This window comes from Vidua chalybeata, chromosome 13 (genome assembly GCF_026979565.1).
Source record: "Vidua chalybeata isolate OUT-0048 chromosome 13, bVidCha1 merged haplotype, whole genome shotgun sequence".
NCBI classification, from domain to species: domain Eukaryota; kingdom Metazoa; phylum Chordata; class Aves; order Passeriformes; family Viduidae; genus Vidua; species Vidua chalybeata.
In genome coordinates, this window is record NC_071542.1 from 18704801 (window position 1) to 18725763 (window position 20963).

At 44.3% G+C, this 20963-nt stretch overlaps 1 protein-coding gene across 21 annotated transcripts in view; it reads right to left on the bottom strand.

Annotated features, from left to right (window-relative positions):
* Positions 1-20963, bottom strand: part of MEGF11 (multiple EGF like domains 11) — a 272675-nt gene that overhangs the window by 83206 nt on the left and 168506 nt on the right. For all 21 annotated transcript variants that reach the window (XM_053954353.1, XM_053954348.1, XM_053954349.1 and 18 more), the window contains 3 exons: positions 12323-12569; positions 10266-10386; positions 4394-4530 (listed from right to left, as the gene is read on the bottom strand). In XM_053954353.1, the coding sequence (XP_053810328.1) occupies positions 4394-4530; positions 10266-10386; positions 12323-12569 (505 nt within the window). The remainder of the gene's footprint in view (positions 1-4393; positions 4531-10265; positions 10387-12322; positions 12570-20963) is intronic.

Below are 20963 nucleotides of genomic sequence, written 5' to 3' on the forward strand. Positions count from 1 at the left end.
TTCCATGAACTGTTAAAGATATCACCCTACTTGGATATGTTCTGAGATCTGCCAAAAAGTCTGTTTCCTTGTCCTACACAACCAATTTAAGAGTTCAGATTATTTCCTACTTGGAAAAGCTCAGCTAAGGTCCTGAAGAAAGCAACTGATTGTGTGCTTGACATAATTCAGTGGTTTCAGAATTCTGCAATGAGTCAGTACCACAGTTTACATGATCCACCGTGAAATACAGATAGGCCTTTTCAGTTAATAAAAACAGAAAAAGAAGCCCAGAAAAGCCCAATTCCCTTATCACATGGATGCCAGGCATTGGAAATTGCCTATCAGCATTAATTTAAGCCTGAGCATTGATTAAAGTGTATACCGTAAACTCAGTGGATGGAGGCAATTGTTAAATGTCTTTCTGCAGGTCATTTCACAGCTGGCAGGTGAGAGTTAATATAACGATCAGTAATAAAAGATTAATGTGTGATGCAAGCCAGGCAAAACTGCAATGAACACAGGCTGTATATAAGAAGGGCATTACTTTTGCAGCTTCAGATTATCACGTTTTACTAAAAATAAATGAACACAGCAAGGGCCTGGCTGGTGATTTAATTCCAGCAGGCACCGACGCAGTTGCTGGTTGCAAATCTGAGTTGAGGAGTTCATACGACCCAAAGTGAGAGGAGTTTGGGACAAAGAGGGAAAGAGTCTGGAGAGGCACCAGAGAAAGAGAGCCCTGCTGCTCTCAGGGGGTTCAGCTGCAAAGGAAAGAGCCAGCAAAGAATGGGAACAGTGGGCTGGAACACTCACAGCAAATGAAATGCAAGGAGGAACAATGAAGCTCCTCATGTCCTCACTGCTGCACAGGCCCTGAGTGAGCAGGAGAGCTCTGAGCTCCACGGGGTGAATTCTTAGTCAATAGTGCACTGTATCATTCTATATTTATAGAAGATGAAGCATTACCTAGCAGGGAGAAAAGCATCTGGAAATGAAATATTGACGATCCAATCCATTTACATAATTAGCCTTTTTCTACTAACAATTTAACCAACTTATTTATTTGGAGATCAAGCAGCTACCTCTAATGAATTTTATACAAAGAATACTAATAATGACTCCTCTGGAACATGAGAATAATCACAGCAGGAATTAGCTTTCGACTTAAACATCTTTTCTTTGCAACATATCAATCTAATGTGTCCATAGCACCATTAACAACCAGATACATTGTTCAATTAAATTACAAAATGAGCTGCTAAGCCCTAGTTATGTTTCTTGTTTAATTTACATTGCTTTCTGCCTATCTGGGGAGGTTCGTATTATAATATCCACTGAACTTTAATATGTACCATAATTATTTGGGTTGGGATAGGATAATATGGCTGTCACCTGTAGAATTAATAGAAGCAATTTCACAAAATATTAAACAGAAGGCAACATGCTTAACAGATGAACTTAGTACATGCTCCTACATTTTCCCCCACAATATTCTTTTTTTTAAGGAATAATGCTGCAAAGTTTTTTAGGCTGTCCTCTTTGTTTTGAAACAATGCTCACGTTTATGTAGCACAGACAAATATGAAAAGCCATCCAAAATGCACTAACCTGGAGATAAGAGATACAAGTACAAACACAACAACAGGAGAGTAAATCTGCCCATATAGTTCTAATAAATGTGAGATTTATGCTGTTAAGATTCAATCTTTCGATTTAAGGGCAATATGGAAAGCACAGCTAAACCAGCATGTTCACTTTTCCTGTGAGCCACTCAATTCTGAAACACTCCATTCTCAGCTTCTAACTGTGCCTCTGCTATTATTCCTTTCCAGTTTGTAAAACACACATTTCTGTGACAGATCCAGTCATTTCAGTGAACACAAAGCATCCTGCAGTTATTAACAGTGCTGCCAATTTCCTAGAGATTTAGTGCAGTGCCACTCTTGGAAAACAGGTAGGGAACAAAAGTGTGGCAATTACACTCACACAGACCTTTATGACCATTTCAGCTCCACAGATATTTATCTAACTCTGTGTTATTATCTTCTGCACATGATGATGAACTGTAGCATTATATAGTACTTATTGACAATTTAAAGATGACAGTAGGTAAAATGTATTTATGTCTTTATTGCTGTTATTCACAGTATTTGTCATTATTAAGATTTTTTTCAATGCCTTGTAAAATGTTAAAGCAGGCAGTGTTTTGTTGTTCAGCAGATTCTCCTGCTCTTCTTTTTGCTGTGACACTGCAACAGCAGCAGATGCAGAGTGTAAAACAGACTCTGAGCTAAACTGGAGCTGCCTGGTCTGTCCCATTGTCCCTGTGGTGTGAACACAAACCCAAGGGAAGCCATTTAGGCTCTTTAAAGACCTCGTCCCTCACTGAAATCAGTGGGGCCCCAGGCAGGTGAGGCAGGTGTGTGCCCAGAACAAACCAGTACAGCCAGTACAAACCAGGGCTGCCCAGCCCGAGACAGCAGCAGAACTGCAGCTGGACACAACAGGCCTGAGGTTTCCCATCCTTATGGAAGGGGGATTAAAGGCTGAGAGATCAACATGTTCTAACCTTCCAGGAACCTGTTGGAAAGGTGGGAATTTCTAGGCTAATCCAGTTTTACCCTGCTGCAGCAGAGCTTTCCTAACTGCCTGTTTACATTTTCAATCCTGTTCTCATTCATCCTTTCACACACCTGCATTTCTGCTCTCCTTCCTCTCCTCTCAGTGTCTTTTACTTCCCTGCTCTGGGAAGGAAGGTGAGCCATTCCCAAGGGTTTTGCTTGAATGCAGGTCCAGAGTGTGACCTTCCCTTGCTTCTTTTCCACTTCTCCCAGCCTGATTCTGCCTTATTTTTTTACTGTCTCCCTTCCCAAGTTATGTCTCTCTTTGGAGTCCAAATCTCCCTCCCTTTTCTCCAAGTACAGATCTCCTGAGTCCACACTCCCTTTGCTCAAGGACCCCTGTGAGCTCCTGCCATGTCTTCCCTGAGGTGCCTCCTCTGCCCAGTCTCTCCCTGAGTTGCCCTCTCTAAGGGCAATCAGCAGTAAAATGCTCTTCCCATCTCCTTTCCTCATCCCCAACAGGGATGTGAGCTGCTGGCTGGGAGCTCCCAACAGCTCCAACACTTGATTGGATTGATCCATCTACAGCCAGGAATCCATCAGGGTGTGCAACAACCAAATGAGGAGAGAAGAGAGGCTCTGTCAGCCTCCCCCAGCATGGCCAGCACTGGGAGCAGCTCGGGATTCAAGTGTGGTCCCCACTATAAAGGCCCAGCTGCACAGCTGCCTCCTTCAGTGGAAAAGTCTCCACAAAGACAGAAAGAGAAACAGGAATTATATGGTACCACATGTCTGGAAACAGTCTCCAGATGGAGAATGGGGAAGAGAGGCACATTGATGTCTTCTCCTCTAAATTACTTGGAAACAATTAGTATTTCTTCCATATTCAACCCCATGCAAATCCTGACATAAACTCCAGAACCCCCTCCAATTATAACTGTCCATAAAATGGAAACAGGGAAGCTCCCTGTGTAATGGGAAGGAGCAGCCTTCTGACCCTCCCACAGGGCTGAGGGTTGGATGTTTGTGCTACAACGACCTGCTGATTATTCAGTGAGGGCAGAGATGAGAAATTCCAATGAGCTTTGTTGCATAAAAATATAATTGTAACATATGTCAGTATAGAGCTAATAAAAAAGGGAATATAGAGGAGAAAGTGCTTTAGAACAACATCCACTGGTGAGCTGTGCATCTCTGCAAACCCTGGTGCCACAGGCCCCATGCAAAGTGCTCCTGAGAGCTGCTTTAACTGCACTTCCCACCCTTTGTTAGCCAGGATTAGCTGCAGGCTAAGCCAGCATGTGCTGCAATCCCTCATTGACTTTGCTGTGTAGTCATTTTGCTGAATCCATGACACCTTGGTAAAACAATATTATCATCTGCTCTGATCGATTCATGGGTGAAGGCTCTCGTTTATAAATTTTGAGGATTTATCACCTTTTGCTGGTGGCTGAGATGGATCAGTGCTACAGCAGCACAGAAGAATGAAGGAGACATTAAACTGCAGCATTGCTTACTCTTGAGGATATTAATTTGTATAAAGATAGTTCATTTACATATCTTGTAAACATGTAATGCTCTCTATTAAATTTATCACTGTAAATATCTAAATTAAATTTAATCCATTAAATTTTAAAAGTTATATTAAAAACCCCTGTAAATGGAGAGCATTGCCAATAAAAAGTAATAACATTGCCACATTTATATTGCTTGAAGTGCTTCAGAAGGATGAACCTAATTGGAGCAATAGAAACATAACACCATTTTTCAGGGAGGGAGATTGTCCTAGAAGGGATATAAATATTGACAGTCTGTGGTTAAAATGAAAGGCTTTGGGGGTAGATTTTTACCTGTCTCCTATATAGCCAGCTGTACAGAGGCATTTTCCTGTCACAGGGTCACAGTGTCCTCCGTTGTGGCATGGACAGTCCTGGCTGCAGTTAATTCCAAAGGTTCCAGGAGGACAAGGCTGTGCACACACCAGCCCCTGGTAAGGTTGCAGAAAGAGCAATATTTCAGTCAACATTCATAATGCAATAAATTTCTCTGTGCAGCTTGGAATTTTATTGTCCTTCTTGCTAAAACTAGATGTAAGTGTAGTAGCAATATTTTATCTGCATAAGATGTGCTAAAGACAGTCTGAAAACTCTGCTACCACAGTAAATGCCTGCCTGGCCTGACTCCAGAAGGGATTTTTCTCACCACTGCACACTCATGGATAATTCTCTTCCTTGGATCTCCCCCACAAACTGCAGCTGGGCTTGCACTGCCCCTTGAACAGCCACATGAAGATGTGGGAGAAGTTAAAGGCAAGCAGAGAAGTCTACAAAACTCCTTGGGTGCTCCTGGGGTTTTTGTGAAATGGGGAGTCTGAAAAGCTGCTGGCCACCTGCTGCACAGGGAAGGTTTGGGAAGGAGGGGATTGTTGGGAAGGTTGCACTGGGAGGGTGTAGCTGTGCTGGTTTTGATGGTCTGTGATGATCTCTCCTGTTCAGCCAGTCTCATTCATCCAACCCAGCTGGAGGCTGGAGATCCCTCTACTGCCCTTCACACCCTTCTCACTGCTCCCTCTGCTCTCTCCAGCCACACATCCATCTCTCAGATGGATGGATCTGCCAAAGCTTTGGGAGAGCCATGGAGGGGCAGGATGGGAATGAGGATTAGAACATCTGCAGAAAGCCCCCAGTGATGGCACAGAAGCAATGTGAGTCTCCACATCAGCACTGCAGCAGCCTTCTGGCCAGAAGAAGGAATTTTGCAGTGGAATATCTACCTAATCCCTAAATGACAGGATGCAGCATCCAGCATCCTCCCAGCTCCTTATCCCCAACCCTGGAGCCACATCTCAGTCCCTGAGCTGCCTCAACTCCACGTCCTGTTTTATGGTCCCAGTCCTCTGCTTTCCTGCCTCTTTATTCCAGTCTATTCCAAATCCCTGTTGCAGCCTCCCTTTTAATCCTCTCCTCCACCCAGACCCAAATTCTCATCTTTGAGATGATTCCTCCTTCCCCTCCCTGCTTAACTAGCCCTGGGAGTGAAGCAAAGCCAGACTGTTCCTGCTGTGCCCCTGGCACTGCTCACAAGTGAAGCAGCTCCCAGGTAATCCCTGCTCCAGCTGCTCAGCCCCAAGGCAGGGAATGCTCACCCTTGTGTGGGATCATGTCTTTGGAGAATTCACCTGCCAGTCTCAGGTGGTTCCCCCCCAGGTATCCCATAGTATCCCTGCCAAGTATCAAGGCCTTACAAGGATTTCCCCAGACTTTCTTAGAAGTTGTATGAATGTTTTCCTCCCTGTGAGCAAATCTAAAGCCTGAGGCTGGCATCCAACTGAGGAACTTCAGCCAAAACAAGTCTGGCAGTGCTGGGATCTGAAGTTGTGGTCCTATAATGGAAAATGTTTGGCATCTGCAGCAAGTGGTGCTGCTGCCAGTGCCACCACAGTGCCCAGCGTGAGACAGAAACAGTGTCTGGCCACAGGATTATTTGGGTTTAATTTCTCTGTTTCCCTAACCAAGCCCTGGGGCCTCTGGGTTTTGAACAAAGCATGTATCAGACACAGCTTATTCAAAATATAAGCCAGGAATATAATGGCTGCTTTCACTCCTCGGGGCTTGGGAAGTTTAGCTGTATCAACAGCCCCAAAGTGAAGAGGCTGCTCTTCAATGTCACCATAAAACAGATACTTTGAGCCTTTCCCGACCAGGGCTGTAAAACAGACAGGTTGGCCTCTGTTCAAGAACTTTCAGATTACAGTGTTAAAAACTGGTGTCTCTGGACTTGAGTAATACACAACACTATATATCTGAAAACCTAAGTGTCCATTTATCTTGATAATAAATACTTTCTCCCTTCATGTCTCAAAAGGAACAGGATTTCTATCAACAAATGATGAGAAAGCAATACTCTGGGATGCATCCCCCTGGAGCCAAGAGAATCTTTAGCTGTACTTTTTGCATTAATATGTACTAAGGGAATTCAAAACATCCCTCTCTAGAGGATCAAATGTCAGACCAACATTTCCTGCTGCTTATACATCTAATCAGCAAAGTTCACCCCATCAGCACCTTTTTTAAGGCCCTGATCTCATCAGCTTCTGCTCTTGACATTGTTTTCTGTATTTTGTAGGACAGAAAAGATTTTTTTTCTCCTCCATTTTCTCAGACACCCCCATATTTAAAATCCACAACAGAAAGAAAAATAGACAAAAATACAAATGATGCTTCACAATGCTCAGGATCAATAGCAGAGAAGTGATGAGCAGAAAGTGCTGTATTACCACAGCACCACCATGCCTTGGGAAGGGGGTCTGGGGCCAAACAGGGGGTGTTGCCAGTGACAAATGTTCTGTCATGTCAGGAAATATTGCTGCTTTCCTGAGCACAGAGATCTAGTCCTTCGAAAGGGCTTCTGAGAAGCATTGTAAATGCTAAATTAACTTCTCTCCCCACTTCCTGAGAGCGCTTGGAGAATTTAATATTGCAAGTGAGAAAGATGTATAGAATTAAACCTGTAAATTGTTAATGAGGCCCTAAAGCAGCCACCCACCAAACTCCACAGCCACAAAGACACAGAAGTGGAAAAAGCCCAACATTGTGGGATGCTGGAAACCACGTTCTGTTGACTCTTCAACAAGAGAGGCTGTTGGCCACCATCCTCCTGGTGAAAAACCCATGGGGCAGTAAAATCCCACAGGACACTGTCCATGGAACTTGTGCTGCTGAGAGATTCAGCACTGGTGGGAGGAAAGAAATTACAAGTCATAAAAGAACCAGGTTTTGAAGATGGCAGATCCAAGGAGGAACCTCAGAACCCCAGAACTTCCTCCTTTTAAAGTCAATGCCTTCCCTTCCCCATCCCACCAAACCCCAAGGGAGCTGAGCTCCTGTTAATAAGCCAACCTAGGAAAGGATAAAAGTTGCAGCTCATCCAGCAGCAATAAAGTCCAAGTGGATTTGCACTTGTATAAATCTAGGGAGAATTCTCTCCTTCTAAAATGATGGTACATTCAATATATATGTGCAGTCTCAAGCCTCAAATCAGCAAGTAAAATTCCTGGTGTCACAGAAATCCGTGGTGTGAAATAAAATGAATGCTGTCTAGCAATCCCATCTCGCCTGCTCCTTTACAGCCCCCTCATGTCTCACTTCCCAAACCATTCCAACCACCAAGAGTTAAAAATATAGCGTGAAAACACACTTGTTATCCCTCTCTGTACACTGAATTACCAGCTTTTCATTAAAACCCTGGAGAGACCCTTTATACTTAAAATCTCAACATTTACAAGCTGAGTGCTTTTACTTATAATTTCAGTTTCTTTCTGCAGAATACTTGATCTTTCTCTTCAATTTTCAGTTATGCTTGTTTCAAACATCAATTGTTAACTCTAGGGTTTCTCCAGGGACTGTGCAGCCAACAACACAGTTTTCAGAAAAGTCTCTCTGGGCTCCTAAAAATGCATAAAAGAACTCCAGGCTGTAAGGAATTGGGCAGGACTGGGCCAGAATACAGCCATAGCTTCTGTGCAGTGCTCTGGTTCTTCTTAGGGTCTGTGCTGCATCCTAAAAGACATCTAAAAATGTCTGTTCTATTCTGATATTCTTATTTGTTTAGTGATGTTTTAACTTTGAAAAACAGGAGAAAACTCCTGATAAAATACAAGTAAGGAAGAATACAGAAAAACAACTCAGATCCTGAGAAATCTTGGCATGCAGGAGGAGAGATGAAAAAAAGTAATATTTTTATGTGAATCACTTTATTGATCACTTCTTAGGGGGTAGTGCCAGAATGGACTGATAGGCCTTCAAAAAGAAGTGAATTGCTTTCCTAATGCTCCAGCACTCAAGGAAAGAACCTTTTCTTTGCCACCACTGATTGCCAGGTGAGGGCAAGGGGCCATATTCATACTTCTGACAAGTTTTGCCTTTGTCATTTGAAATGGAATAACCTCATCACCACCCTTGCCATGATGGGTGGTGTTAGAGAGATTCCAGCTCTCCAGTTGGAGATATTTTCCACCAAAAATGAAGAATAGCAATGTTCTCCCACAGAATATTGTTGCTGATGTACAGCAGCATCTCAGATCTGGTACTTCTTAACTCAAAGCAGTTGATGTATAAATGGAAAGGAACATCAACCTCTCTCAGCTTTTGTATGTTTGAACAGGTAGAGGGTCCCCATAAAAATTCACAGTTGTATGATGATCTGCAGGGCCTTCCATGTAAAAATAAAAAGTTCAGAGTACTTGCATGCTTTAAAATCCAGCAACTTTGCCAAGAGACTAATTGTCAGATACAGGAAAAATGCCAAGAAGTTTAGTACAGCTAAATGGGATGAAGGCCTGTGAGACTTGGCACGCCCCAAGAGAGTTCATTATTACATTATTGATAAAGTTGAGGACTTTGAAAATGCTTGGCACTGCTTTCCTGACACAAAGGATTAAAGGTTAGGGCAGCTGTCTCTCTGCAGTGCAAGCCCTGACACAAGCAAATCTCTGGCAATCAATGCCAGTGGTGCCTGGCCAAGGACACGACACTGAACTGTGCCCTGGGCTCAGCTCTGCTGCCTGCCTGAGCCTCGGATTCCCCCAGGCTTCCCCTCTCCCTGAAGGGGAACAGGGCACTTTGTGCCTCTGACAGTGCTGAGCTGGGCTTTGAGCTTTCTGTCCTGTGTGAGGGCACTGTGTAAGGCTGCAGGGAGTATTCCAAGGAGCTGGAACTCACAGACAACTCTCTTGTCTCGTGGCATGCTGTTGTTTTTAAACTCTGTGATGGCACCTACCAGTCAGAGAATCACAGAACCACTGAGGCTGGAAAAGCCCTCCAAGATGATCAAATCCAACCATTCCCGCTGCACTGCCAAGCCCACCACTAACCCCTGTCCCCAGGTGCCACACCCACATGTTTCTGGAACACTTCCAGGGAAGGTGGCAAGGTCCCAAAGTGATGGCCTGTCTGTGCAGGTGCTGTGCACACCCAGCAAATGTGGTTCCAGTCTGGGAATTGTGACAGCCTGTCTGAAACACATCAGCTGAGACACTGACTGTGAAAAATGCGTATTTTATGATTGGCTTTTTGCAAATATTAAAATGAATATTATATGTGTAATGTTAGAAAGTTATGCTGTATTAATTCTCTTAAGTAGTGTGTTAAATATAGTTTTAGGTTATAACACAATGTTAAAATAGGAACTATACTATGTAAGATACTTTTTAACTAGCTCAAGAAAGACATGAGATAATCAAGAAACTCTTTGCACAGAGATAACAGTGACAGGGCACACAAAGAGTTACAGCCTCCTTATCAGAAAAGACAAACAATCTTCCACCTTCCCTCTGTCTTTATGGAACCACCAGGATTAAGGGGAAGCAGTTGACAAAAAACAGAGAAATTCTTAATTTGCAAGGCATTTATGCATCATGTATGAGATATATGAATATGCAACAGGCTGTTGCTTTTAAGGTTATTCCTTTGTTCACAAGGCATGCTTTTGGCAGCTCAGTGCCCAAAAACACCCGGACGTCTGTAATTCTTTGCTTTTTATTGTCTCGTATTGTCCTAATCCTAATTGTCCAAATTTTCATCACTCTAATTTTATTACTATTTTTTATAACTATTTTATCACTAATAAACTTTTAAGATTTTGAAAAAACAAGTGATTGGCGTTTTTCACAGTGACCCATGAGCAGCCAGCTCCAGTTCCTGAGTGAGGAGCAGCAGCACCCACCATCCATCCAGCAGGACAGGAGCACTCCCCGGTGATGTGGTGACAAACGCCGCCGTTCTGGCAGGGGCAGCGCAGCTCGCACTGCGCCCCGTGGCTGCCAGGGGGACACAGCTCCTCGCAGCTTTGGGGAGAGAGAACAACAGGAAACACAGACATCAGTTTAGAGAACTTCCAGGGAACAGCCAATGAGGAAAACACACAGCACAGGCCATCATGGGAGTCATCATGCAAATGATGAGACCTCAGTAAGGCTCAGCTGGCACTGCAATTAGCTGAGATTCCTTTTATTTCTGCTGGGGTTGTTTATGTGGCCTGGATCCAGCCCTGTAAGGCTGATGCATGTGTGTAACCTTTCTGCATGTACCAAATCCCACCCATCTCAACAGGACAACCCATAACCATTAAAATAGCCCAGGAAAATACGAGTTGCAGGATGAAGCCTTCAATGTGAATTATATGACATGGCAATAAAAGAAGCTGCAAACAGAATAAAGGGTGGGATTAAAACGCTTGAAATTCCTCCTGTCAGTACTGAATGTTAACATTTGCAGTGTATAATGGACTGGCAAGGACTCAACATCATTTAAAGGCTATTTAAACTCATTGAGTCTCTCTCAGTACTCGTGGGGGGCAATGTGGGGGTAATCCCTGCAAAACCCAGTGTGTCCTACAGCTGCACATCAGAGCTTTCAGCATTGAGGTTCTGAAATTACAGGATGTTGTCCCCCTAACTGACTGTCCTCTGATGAGGATGTTCCTACAGCATCAGGGGCTGGCCCTGCTGAGAACTGACACGCTGATGTCAAGGGGAGCACTCCCAAGAGTAAGTGGAGTGGTTAGGAGTGAGTGCTTCCATGACTGAGGTCATAAGTCTGGGAGGAAATCAGGTACTAAATAAAATATTCACAAGACCTATCACTTATTTATGAGGGTTAACTCTGTCCTTATTTTTTACCTTCCCCCTCATGCAGGTCAACAAATAATAGACTGCAAAACTATTAACTCACCTACAATAGATCTCCAACCAAATTAAGTGACTAAATTCTCTTTTCCTCTTAAATAATTCTGAAAAACATAATTACTTCTGAAACTGCTGAAAGATCTCTAATGAGAACTGATGTTACACTGTGGGCAATTTTAAACAAGAAACTATTGCTTGCTGTCCTAAAATTAATATGCAGATTTTGTGAATCCTACTGGTAAACTTTCCGTGTGGTGGATGGGGATTTAGCTACATGATTCTCGTTAAAGTTAATAGGAGTCACACCGCTAAATCCCTGCTCTCTGTGCTTAAAATTTACCCCCTAGATACTAAGCTGATATAGTTAACAGCAATGCTTTCTCAGTTAGATTGAAAGTCAAATAAATTGGGGATGGAAAAGTCCCATTTGATGCTGCACTAGACTGCTAATGAGGAGAGAGTCCAACTGCTTATCAAAACTCCACTGTAATTTGGATTGTGTTCACATTCTGAAATTAGGAACAGGTAGAGTTGTTGCGCAAGTTGGAACATATAAATTATTTTAAAGCTTATTTTAGCACTATATTTTATTTTAATAGCATAGAATCATAGAACTCCAGAATGGTTTGGGTTGGAAGAGACATTGAAAGCAGATACAACTCCCTGCCAGGGCATGGACACCTTCCACCATCCCAGGGTGCTCTGAACCCCATCCAACCTGGCCTTGGACACCTCCAGGGTTCCAGGGGCAGCCACAGTTTCTCTAGGCACCTGTGCCAGGGCCTCCCCACCCTCGCAGGGAAGAATTCCTTTCCAATATCCCATTTATCCCTGATTAAAGCCATGTCCCTTTGTTCTTGCACACTCTTGTCCTAAGTTCCCCTCCAGCTCTCTTGAAGGCTCCTTTCAGGGACACAGGTATATCCAGCAGCAAGAACAGAGGTTCCCTTTGTTCATTCTCTCTGAAATCCCGTTCCCTCATTTCTCCAGAGGCCAGTCTATAACAGGGTGTAAATTCAGCCAGTTACTCGTCGCGTTGAGCGCGGCGGACCCAAAGCAGTTCAAGGGAGTCGCAGCGCGCTCCTGCTGCACTTACAACACGCCGGTGTATCCGGGCGCGCAGTGGCACTCGCCGGTCTGGTGGTCGCAGGTGGCGCCGTGGTGGCACTGGCACTGGAAGTGGCAGCCCTTGCCGTAGGTGCCCGGCTCGCAGAGCTCCTCGCAGCGCCAGCCGCGGAAGCCGTCGGCGCACACGCAGGCGCCCGTGATGGGGTTGCAGAGCGCTTCGTTCTGGCACTGGCAGCGGTTGCTGCAGTGGGGCCCCCAGTGCTCGCTGTCACAGCCTGCGAACGCACACGGAGTTACCCACGGGGGCACACGGGGCTGCCTCACCCCACAGCCCCGTGTGCACCTCGGCCAGAGCCTTCCAAAGGAACCCCTGCTCCCAAACTGCCCTCCCGACCCGGCTTTAACATCCGCCCACCCCCCACCCCAGCTTCAGCATCTGCTGCCCCAACCCAGCTTCAGCATCTTCCCCCCAGACACAGGTTCAGCACCTTCTCCCCAGACCCAGCTTCAGCATCTTCCCCCCACACCCAGGTTCAGCATCTTCCCCCCAGACCCAGGTTCAGCATCTTCTCCCCAGACCCAGCTTCAGCATCTGCTGCCCCAACCCAGCTTCAGCATCTTCCCCCCAGACCCAGCTTCAGCATCTTCCCCCCAGACCCAGCTTTAGGGTGCAAGGACACAATGGCACTACTGTTATACCTAAAGTTGAGGACTTGTTTAACACCTTACTGGATCAGGCCTGAAATCTTTTAATATCCTGTTTCTTAGTGCTTTTAGATTGCTGGAAGGAATGAATTTATAGTGGAATTAGATGCAGAGGGTCACATCCTGCCTGCAGTGCACTTAATGGCAGGTGGTGTTGCCAAGCAAATCCTGTCGATTTAATAATGCCATCAAATATTGTTTCTTTGTTATGCTCCCATAAGATAACATACAAGATAATCTAAAGAAAGCTCTCTCCTTGGTGTTGTTTGTTTTCTGATTTATTAATTTATTTATTTACTTTTGTTGTCTGGACTAAGTAGATGGGAGGAAAGAAAATAACACTGGAGACTGGATGTCCTGAGGCTGCCCAGGCTCAGGGATGAAGGTATGGAGTGAATATATCAGGTAATTCCTGTGCTAATAACAGCAACACAGGAGGACCCCAAACCCTCTGGCCACTGACACGGAGAGGAGGTTCCCTATGGAATGCATTAAGGCACAGGGAGAACCCTCATATGACAATCCTGCCTGATCCCTTCCCTTTTGAAGAGCTTGTGGAGGATGGGAGAGGGAAGTCAGCCCTACAGGAACAGTTTCTCCTGATTTGCTATCGAAACAGCACCTGTACAACACCTCTTTGAGCTGCATGCACTGAACAGAGCTCAAGCAATCACCTGAGGTCGAGGTTTCTTCAGCAAAAAGTCTGCAGGAAAACAGGGATTTCTTCAGCAGCCCTCCCCTCTACTTAGCAGCCTTTCACCATAGCTGTGGCAAGGATGAAGAAAATCCTCATCCTATTCAGAAGAGGCTGCTGGGAAGGGCACAGTTACTGATGGCTTTCCAGGCACAGCTGGCTGTGCTCAGAGCTGGTTTCCATTTCACCACCAACCCTCCTGCGAGTGGTGTAAATCCCACTGCCAGGCAGGAGAGGTGAGTGGAATCCCAGCAACAGGGCTGTCTTCACAAACTCTTCTATTTGCAAACATGGAAACTAATCCCAGGTGACACATGCTGCTTCTCAGCCCTGGATCTGTTTCCAGGATTAGCGAGGTAAATGTAAAGCTCACTTAAGCCTGTGCTTTTGTCCTAGAAATTTCATAGCCCTCTCCTTCTACAGTACTTGGCTATAAACCCACACTGAGAAACTGCTTCTATCCATTAATTTTGGCAATATTTTTATTTATTAGCCTTCATTTTGAGAAGGAGGATACTCATTGGTCAGAATGATGATATCCAGCAGAAAAAGAAGACAGCTCTTAGTTAATTTGCACTGCTGATTACCAGTTTACAAATTTGTGTTTCTTGAGCAAATGTTAAAAGCCAAAATAAAACCCCAGAAGACAATTCCAAGGTCTCCAAAAGATCTGCAGGGTGTTAGAGGATGCAGGTGCAGAGGTTTCATGTCCTGAGCAGAGCACACCACGTCCCCCTGTGCACGATCCCACTCGTGCCTCACCCCAGATCATTTATTGCTTTGCCTCACATCCCCCACAGCTGTAAACAGGGATGATAGTTCCTCTCTAACACCACTGGGAGCCAAGCAAACAAAATCTTACTCTTTATAAGACTTAAATTATTACTGAGAATCTGTGGGAAGAGATGATCTATCTTTATTTCACATAGACACTTGCTAAGGCTGTGTGAGCCTTCTGGGGCAGGGAGCAAAGCTGCTGGAGCTGCTGGAGTTCCCCAGCAATTTCCATTCCAGAAACCCTGATTTGTTTTCTGCACAACTTGAACATCAAGGGATGCAGTTCTGCACCTCCATAAAGAACACAAACCTGAACCACACAAGCACAGCTGATGTCCCTCAGCACAGGAAAGTGGAGTTCAGGGATCAAACTGCGCCCTGTGTGCGCTGGGGATTGATTCCTGCCTTCCCACACCTCACATCAGAGCCCCAGCTGCACACTGTGGCTTCTTCTGAGCTGATACAGCTCCAGTTGCAATTATTTTCCCTAATATAAATAAATAACACTCATTACAAGATATGATTCTATCCTTGCTCTTTCATGTCTCAGGTGGGTGCTCCAAGCATCCGATTTGTCTGCTGGGTTTGTGTTTTTCACTTTGAAAGGAAGTGAAGGAAAAAGAAAACCATTTGTAGGAAGGGAAAACCATTTCCCATCATTAGTTCAAGCATCTTGTTTCAACCATACAATGCCTGCCCCAAACACAGCTCCTTTTCTGTAAGTCCATCCTGCTTGAACACTTATTTACAATCAGTATTTGGTCACATGTTTGCTTCCTCCCTGTAGCAAATTTCACCCCACAGTCTCACCAAAGGGAATTGAGTGAAATTTGATAGCAGTGTGTCAGTGTAAAATTTGGATAATGAAATTTTATCCTCACCTGATTTTTTACACTGCAGTAACCTCACATGAAAATCAGATCTTTGTTGCTCAAAGTTTATCAGTTCCTATTGCTTTTTTTCCCCCTTTCCTCTAAGTCCCATTTTGCAGTGACTCCAATGACTGTGGAGTCATTTCACTGGAACATGATGTGATACTTGTCTAATGACATAATGATAACTCTCAGATCTGCACTGTGGGCACTTCTGCACCTTTAGCAAGGTAGATACAGGGATGATAAGCTAAAATTCAAGTACTTATTCATACAATTAACTGCATTGAGCTCAGCAGGCTCGCTCAGGTGTGAGACTACTTGAGTGTGTAACTGGCTACAGGACTGGGATCCAGTAGCTCCTGGTAGAGAATTATAAAACAGAAGAAACAAACGACTTCAGCAACCAAAAGGTATTTTTTCTCTATACATCAGTGTGGCACATCCTGGCTGGTGTGTGACAGTGACTCCAGGTTCTGGGACAGAGACAGAGAGCAGAGCAGGCACAGAGCCACGGGATCCTGCTGCACTTTGGGATCATCAGCAAGTCCTCCCATGGACAAGGAGAGACCATCTGAAACCCCAGCCCCAGCCTAGCAGAGGCTGATCCTGCTCTTGTTGATTGCCTCAGTGAGTTACTGTAATAGAGATAAATAATAACAGCAACAACGTGTGAACAGAGAGCTGATTAAAGCTCACACGAGCGCTCTGCTGTAAATGCAGATGCCATTAAAAATGTCAAAATGATACAGAGACTTTAACCAGACCATCAATAAGGAAAGCAACCTGAGAGAGGTGGTGTCAGGGAGGTACAAATGCTCCCCTTAGCTGCATGTGGGGATGTCAATACCGTGAGGGATGAGGCTGAAAAACCTCTCTTCTCCAGGGAGATGCTACATTGAAGGGAACTGCCATATTTCAGGTACATGCCCACATTCCCTGGCAAACTTGCTAACTTCCTCACTTTTTCACCTTCAGAAATATGGCTGGAGATGAGCAGTCACCAGTAAAAATGAATGTGGCTCTGTGAGGGATGAGGCTGGGTGCCCAAGCACAATCACACCGGTGTGCACAGGGTGCTGTGACAGGGGAGTGGTTCTCTCCTCAGAGGAGACTGCTCAGAGCAGCACCAAGGGTTTTCCTCCTATTGTCATTCCCACTCCCACACTGAAACCTCAATTCCTTCCTGAAATGAGGGCTAATTCCTGCAGGCTCTGCAAGTAGAATCATCAAATCCTAGAATCCTTAAGGTTGGGAAAGACCTCCAAGGTCACCAAGTCCAACTTTCAACTGAACACCCCCGTGCCTACCAAACCATACAATGAAGTGCTACTTCTGCTTGTTTTTGAATCCTTCCAGGGGTGGTGACTCCACCACTTCCCTGGGGAAAGCACTGGAAACTGTTCCAGTGCTTAACCACTCCTGCAGGGAAGAATTGTTTCTGCTGTGGTGCATGGCACCCTGCAGGCAGATGTGTCCTGGTAAATACACCTCGAGGGCACAGGAGAAGTGCTGCTGAGCTTCCCAAAGGTTGGTTATCCCTGTGGGGATGATGAGGAAATTCCTGTGTCCTGGGGCAGCAGAGACACCCAGTACCCCGTGCAGCAGCACAAGTCAGACACAATGAAGCAAACACAGGAGTTTGAAAAGGTAACAGATGAACAAAAGGTCTTCCAAGGAAGGGGTGACATTTATGGAGTGACTTATTCCAATGAGAGAGAGTCAAGAGGGCTATTCCAGAGCTTTTCCATCACTGCACACGCACTATTCATATGAAAACAGCATCTCTTATCACAGCAGCAGCACAACCTGTGGTCTCAAGGTCTGAGTTTATTCTGCTCTCATCAGCATCAGCCTCCCTGTGGCTCTTTTATAGCCAGGGACCAGTTCTGTATTGCAGGTCTGCAAAGTCAGCGGGATGCTCACAAACATCCTGCACAAGGCACAGCTGAAAAACCCCAGTGGCTGATTTCCTTGGCCCAAGGACTCAGGACCATATTGGGCTCACGGGGAACTTCAATTAATCCACACTTTAAAGAAGCTTTCTACAAATTTGCTAAAGCACAGAACGTGCTCATATTCAATAATCAATATACTGGAATATTTCCAAGATCAGTTTGTAATGTTTAAATGAGATACTAGCCCTTAAAAATGCAAACAGGAAATGAAATTAACTTATTAAATCTAGGAGGACATGGTTTAAGAGAGATTATTTTAGAATTTACTTTGAAATTAGGACTAGATTCTCCTCTTAATGTAACTGTACTGTTGTAAAATTATTCTATGCATACAAATTGAGGTGAAATGTGGATTTAGCTCTGGGTGGTTGTTTTTTTTTTTTTTTTTGTCTAATTCAGTTTTGGAATCAGATGGTTGACCCAGCTAATACAAAGCAGGCAAAGAAACACCAAAAGGTAAAACATATACCTAAATATAGTGAAGGAAAGTTTAAAATAATCAATTAGGTTTTTATTCCCTCCACTTTATTCAGCAGGAGAATTACAGCCCTGTGTTGAGCTGTGTCTGCTCCCCGCACAAACGTGACTCCTTCTGGGACAGTTCAACACCTTGGCAAACAGAAGCCAAGCAATAGGTTTGGAACAAGGTCCATGAAGAGGGAATTCCCCTACAATGACACCTCCCAGCACTTTGTGTTGGCTCTGAGCAGAGCTGAACCCCTCAAGTGACACCAAGACACTGCTAAAGGCAGGAGCCAGGTCACTGGCACATCACCTGCTCATCTGCTTGATTCCAACTCAAAAATCTCTGTCTCATAAGACTGATCACCCTTGGAATGTCTAACACATGTTAACAACACTCAAAATAAGCCAGATTTTCAGAAGTGCCCTTCAAAAATGTTCATCCAAATGCTTAGAGACCGACGTTCTAATTCCATGATTTCACCAGCTGGGACACCTGCCACTGCCACTGTCCCACACCCAGGGGTGTGCTCATGTGTCTCCAGTGAAAATTCACCTGTACTCAATCAAACTATCAAAAATGCAATTTGCAGATCCTCAGTGCCACCCCTGGATAACTCATTACCTGCCTTCCTCAAAGATTCCAACCGTATGAAAAGCAATCTGAAATTAAAGACTTCAGGGCCTTAGCAGGACTCCTCTTACAATATTTCCTGCGAGCAGCCATGGGCCACTGGCTGTTTAATCTCTGTGCAGTAAGTGGCCCACGGGGAGGGTGCCAGCCCTGTGCTCTCAGTCCATCACCCACATGTCAGGGCTTTGCTCTGTTCCTGCTGATGAACCACCTGAACATCAGCCTGATGACACTCTTGAAGAGATTTTTCTTATTCTTCATTTGCTTTCATTTGCTTCTCCATAGCATACAGGGAACATCCCATGTAAATAAGACATTTGACTTATGGAGCTGGTGTCAGAAACAGACACCAAATGACAGAAACAAAAATGTCAGATTAAAGGTTGGAAGGACAGCAGTAATTCAGTACTTCAGCCTATGAATTATGATATTTTCTTTAATTATGTGAACACAGGGTACCCTGGCACTTGCTGACTTCTGAGCTTGTAGCTTTGCAGCCTTAAGGTTCCCAATCCTGGATTCCTTTTATCTCCAAAGCCAGACTTTCAGTCACAGCTCACACAATTATAATGAAGAAAATGCCAGTCTCAGTGTTTACCACTCTAAGACTGCCCAGAGAATGTATTTTGCATATGTAAATATGCATTTGTGTATCCACCCGAAAGGAAAACCCCTGGGGTTAATCTGAGGCTGGCAGGACTTGCAATCAGTCTCATCCTCCCAGTTTATGGATCAGTCTTCATCAGGTAGAAATGGAAACTTGGGAAGCAAACATCAGCTGATTTTTCCCAAAATGAATAAATTATTACTCACAGGAAGAAATCAACCTCATTTTGTGTTTAGTTTTTTTTGTTTGGTTGTTTTTTTTTGTTTGTTTGTTTGTTTTGTTTGTTTTGTTTGTTTTTTTTTTTCTTTCTTAAGGACAGGAGAACAGATTTTCATCCTTCAAGAAAGATTTTGCTGATTCTCCCTGAAGTTCCTGCTCTGAATCAGATACAGAACATGTGGCTGATTTGGGCCCTGATTTAATCTTGGATGATGATCTCATTAGTCCCTGACTTTCCAACATGTGGTACCTAACTCAGGCTCAGCACTTGAGAGGCCCTCCAGTTTATTTAGTATCCTCTGAGGAAACATTTGCTTTCCAAAGTAATTCTTGTTTAAAGAACATTCCTACGGTATTCTGCAGAATGCTTACAACTCTTACCTAGCTGGAGGTTTGTCTTTTGGATAAATGAAAACAAAATCACTCCAAGTCAAAGAAAAGTTAAGTATTTGGATGTCAGCCTCATCAAATCCTGCAATGAACTCAATATATTTTGGAACCAGCAAAAAGGAAGAAACAACATCTACTCCTGACAGATATTGAAGTGTGGTGCTTACAGAATTTCTACTCAGAGTTATTTTGACAGACGCTTCAAAAGAAGTGAAAATTAGAACATTAAAAAAACCTGAGAATATTTCCTATTTCTTTCTGTAGAAATTACTGCTCTGTTTAATGAGCCTTTAACTCTACTGACTCTGGATCTTACAAGGAGTTTAAAATCATGAAACGCTTCATAAGGGAGCGACAACATTCTATACAGCACTGGCAGCTTGTCTTCTCATTATAATTTTTGTGGAGAAGATGCTGCATTCTTTAAAATGGTTTTTTTTTTTTTTTAGTGTCATATTAATGGGAGGCAAAGTCTGTTCTTTAATTAGAATTTTACTGTGGTGAATTAAAAAATACATGGGCAGAGTATCAAGAGTCTAATAAAACTAAATGAAGATACTATCGTTCCCTGTATGAAACCCAGCAGTCTTTGCTCTGGCAAAACTTCCATCAATACTTCATTATTATTGTCTAGGACAGGCTTGTAATAATAATATCTGCAAGTAACTTACTTCCAAATTCAGTCTTCCAACTGGGTAAAACATTCTCTCTCTCAACATCTGTAACGGACTTTAGATGTTTTCATTGACTAGGTAATGAAATTTTCTGGTAATGCCTCTGCACAGAAGTAAAATCAGTTTTACTTGCAAGAAGGGGTAGAAATACACTGGATATGCCTAAAACACTGCACAAGGACAGGGATAGGGAGGAGATGAAGCCTTCAAGAAATTCATGTTGGAGGGGCTCAGGGGTGATGGCAGCAGAGCTGCTCAGAGAGGCCTCTGACCCTGGAGATTCAGAGCTGTTGACCCAACAGCAGTGAGAAAAAGCCACATGCAGTATCCACATGGGCTCCTTCCTACTCTAAATAATCTAAATAAACAACCAAGGCAGTTGTGGGAGCAGAAGCAAAGCCCCCATGGGTCAGTAATTCCAGCTGACTGATGCAGTTTGGAGCAGACCCACAGGGCCCCCAGGAGCTGCAGGAGGCTGCCCAGGCTGGCTCCCTTCAGTCACATCCTCCCCCAGCTCCTGCAGCTGGGCAGGACAACTTCACTCTTCACCTGGGGAATCCAGCATGTGGAAAGCAACCTGATCCAGCCCCTGGAGTCACCTGTCCAGCCTGTGTGGCTGCAGAGGATGGAGCAGGACCAACCCTGCCCAGCCAAGCTCTAGGGATGTGCTCAGCTCC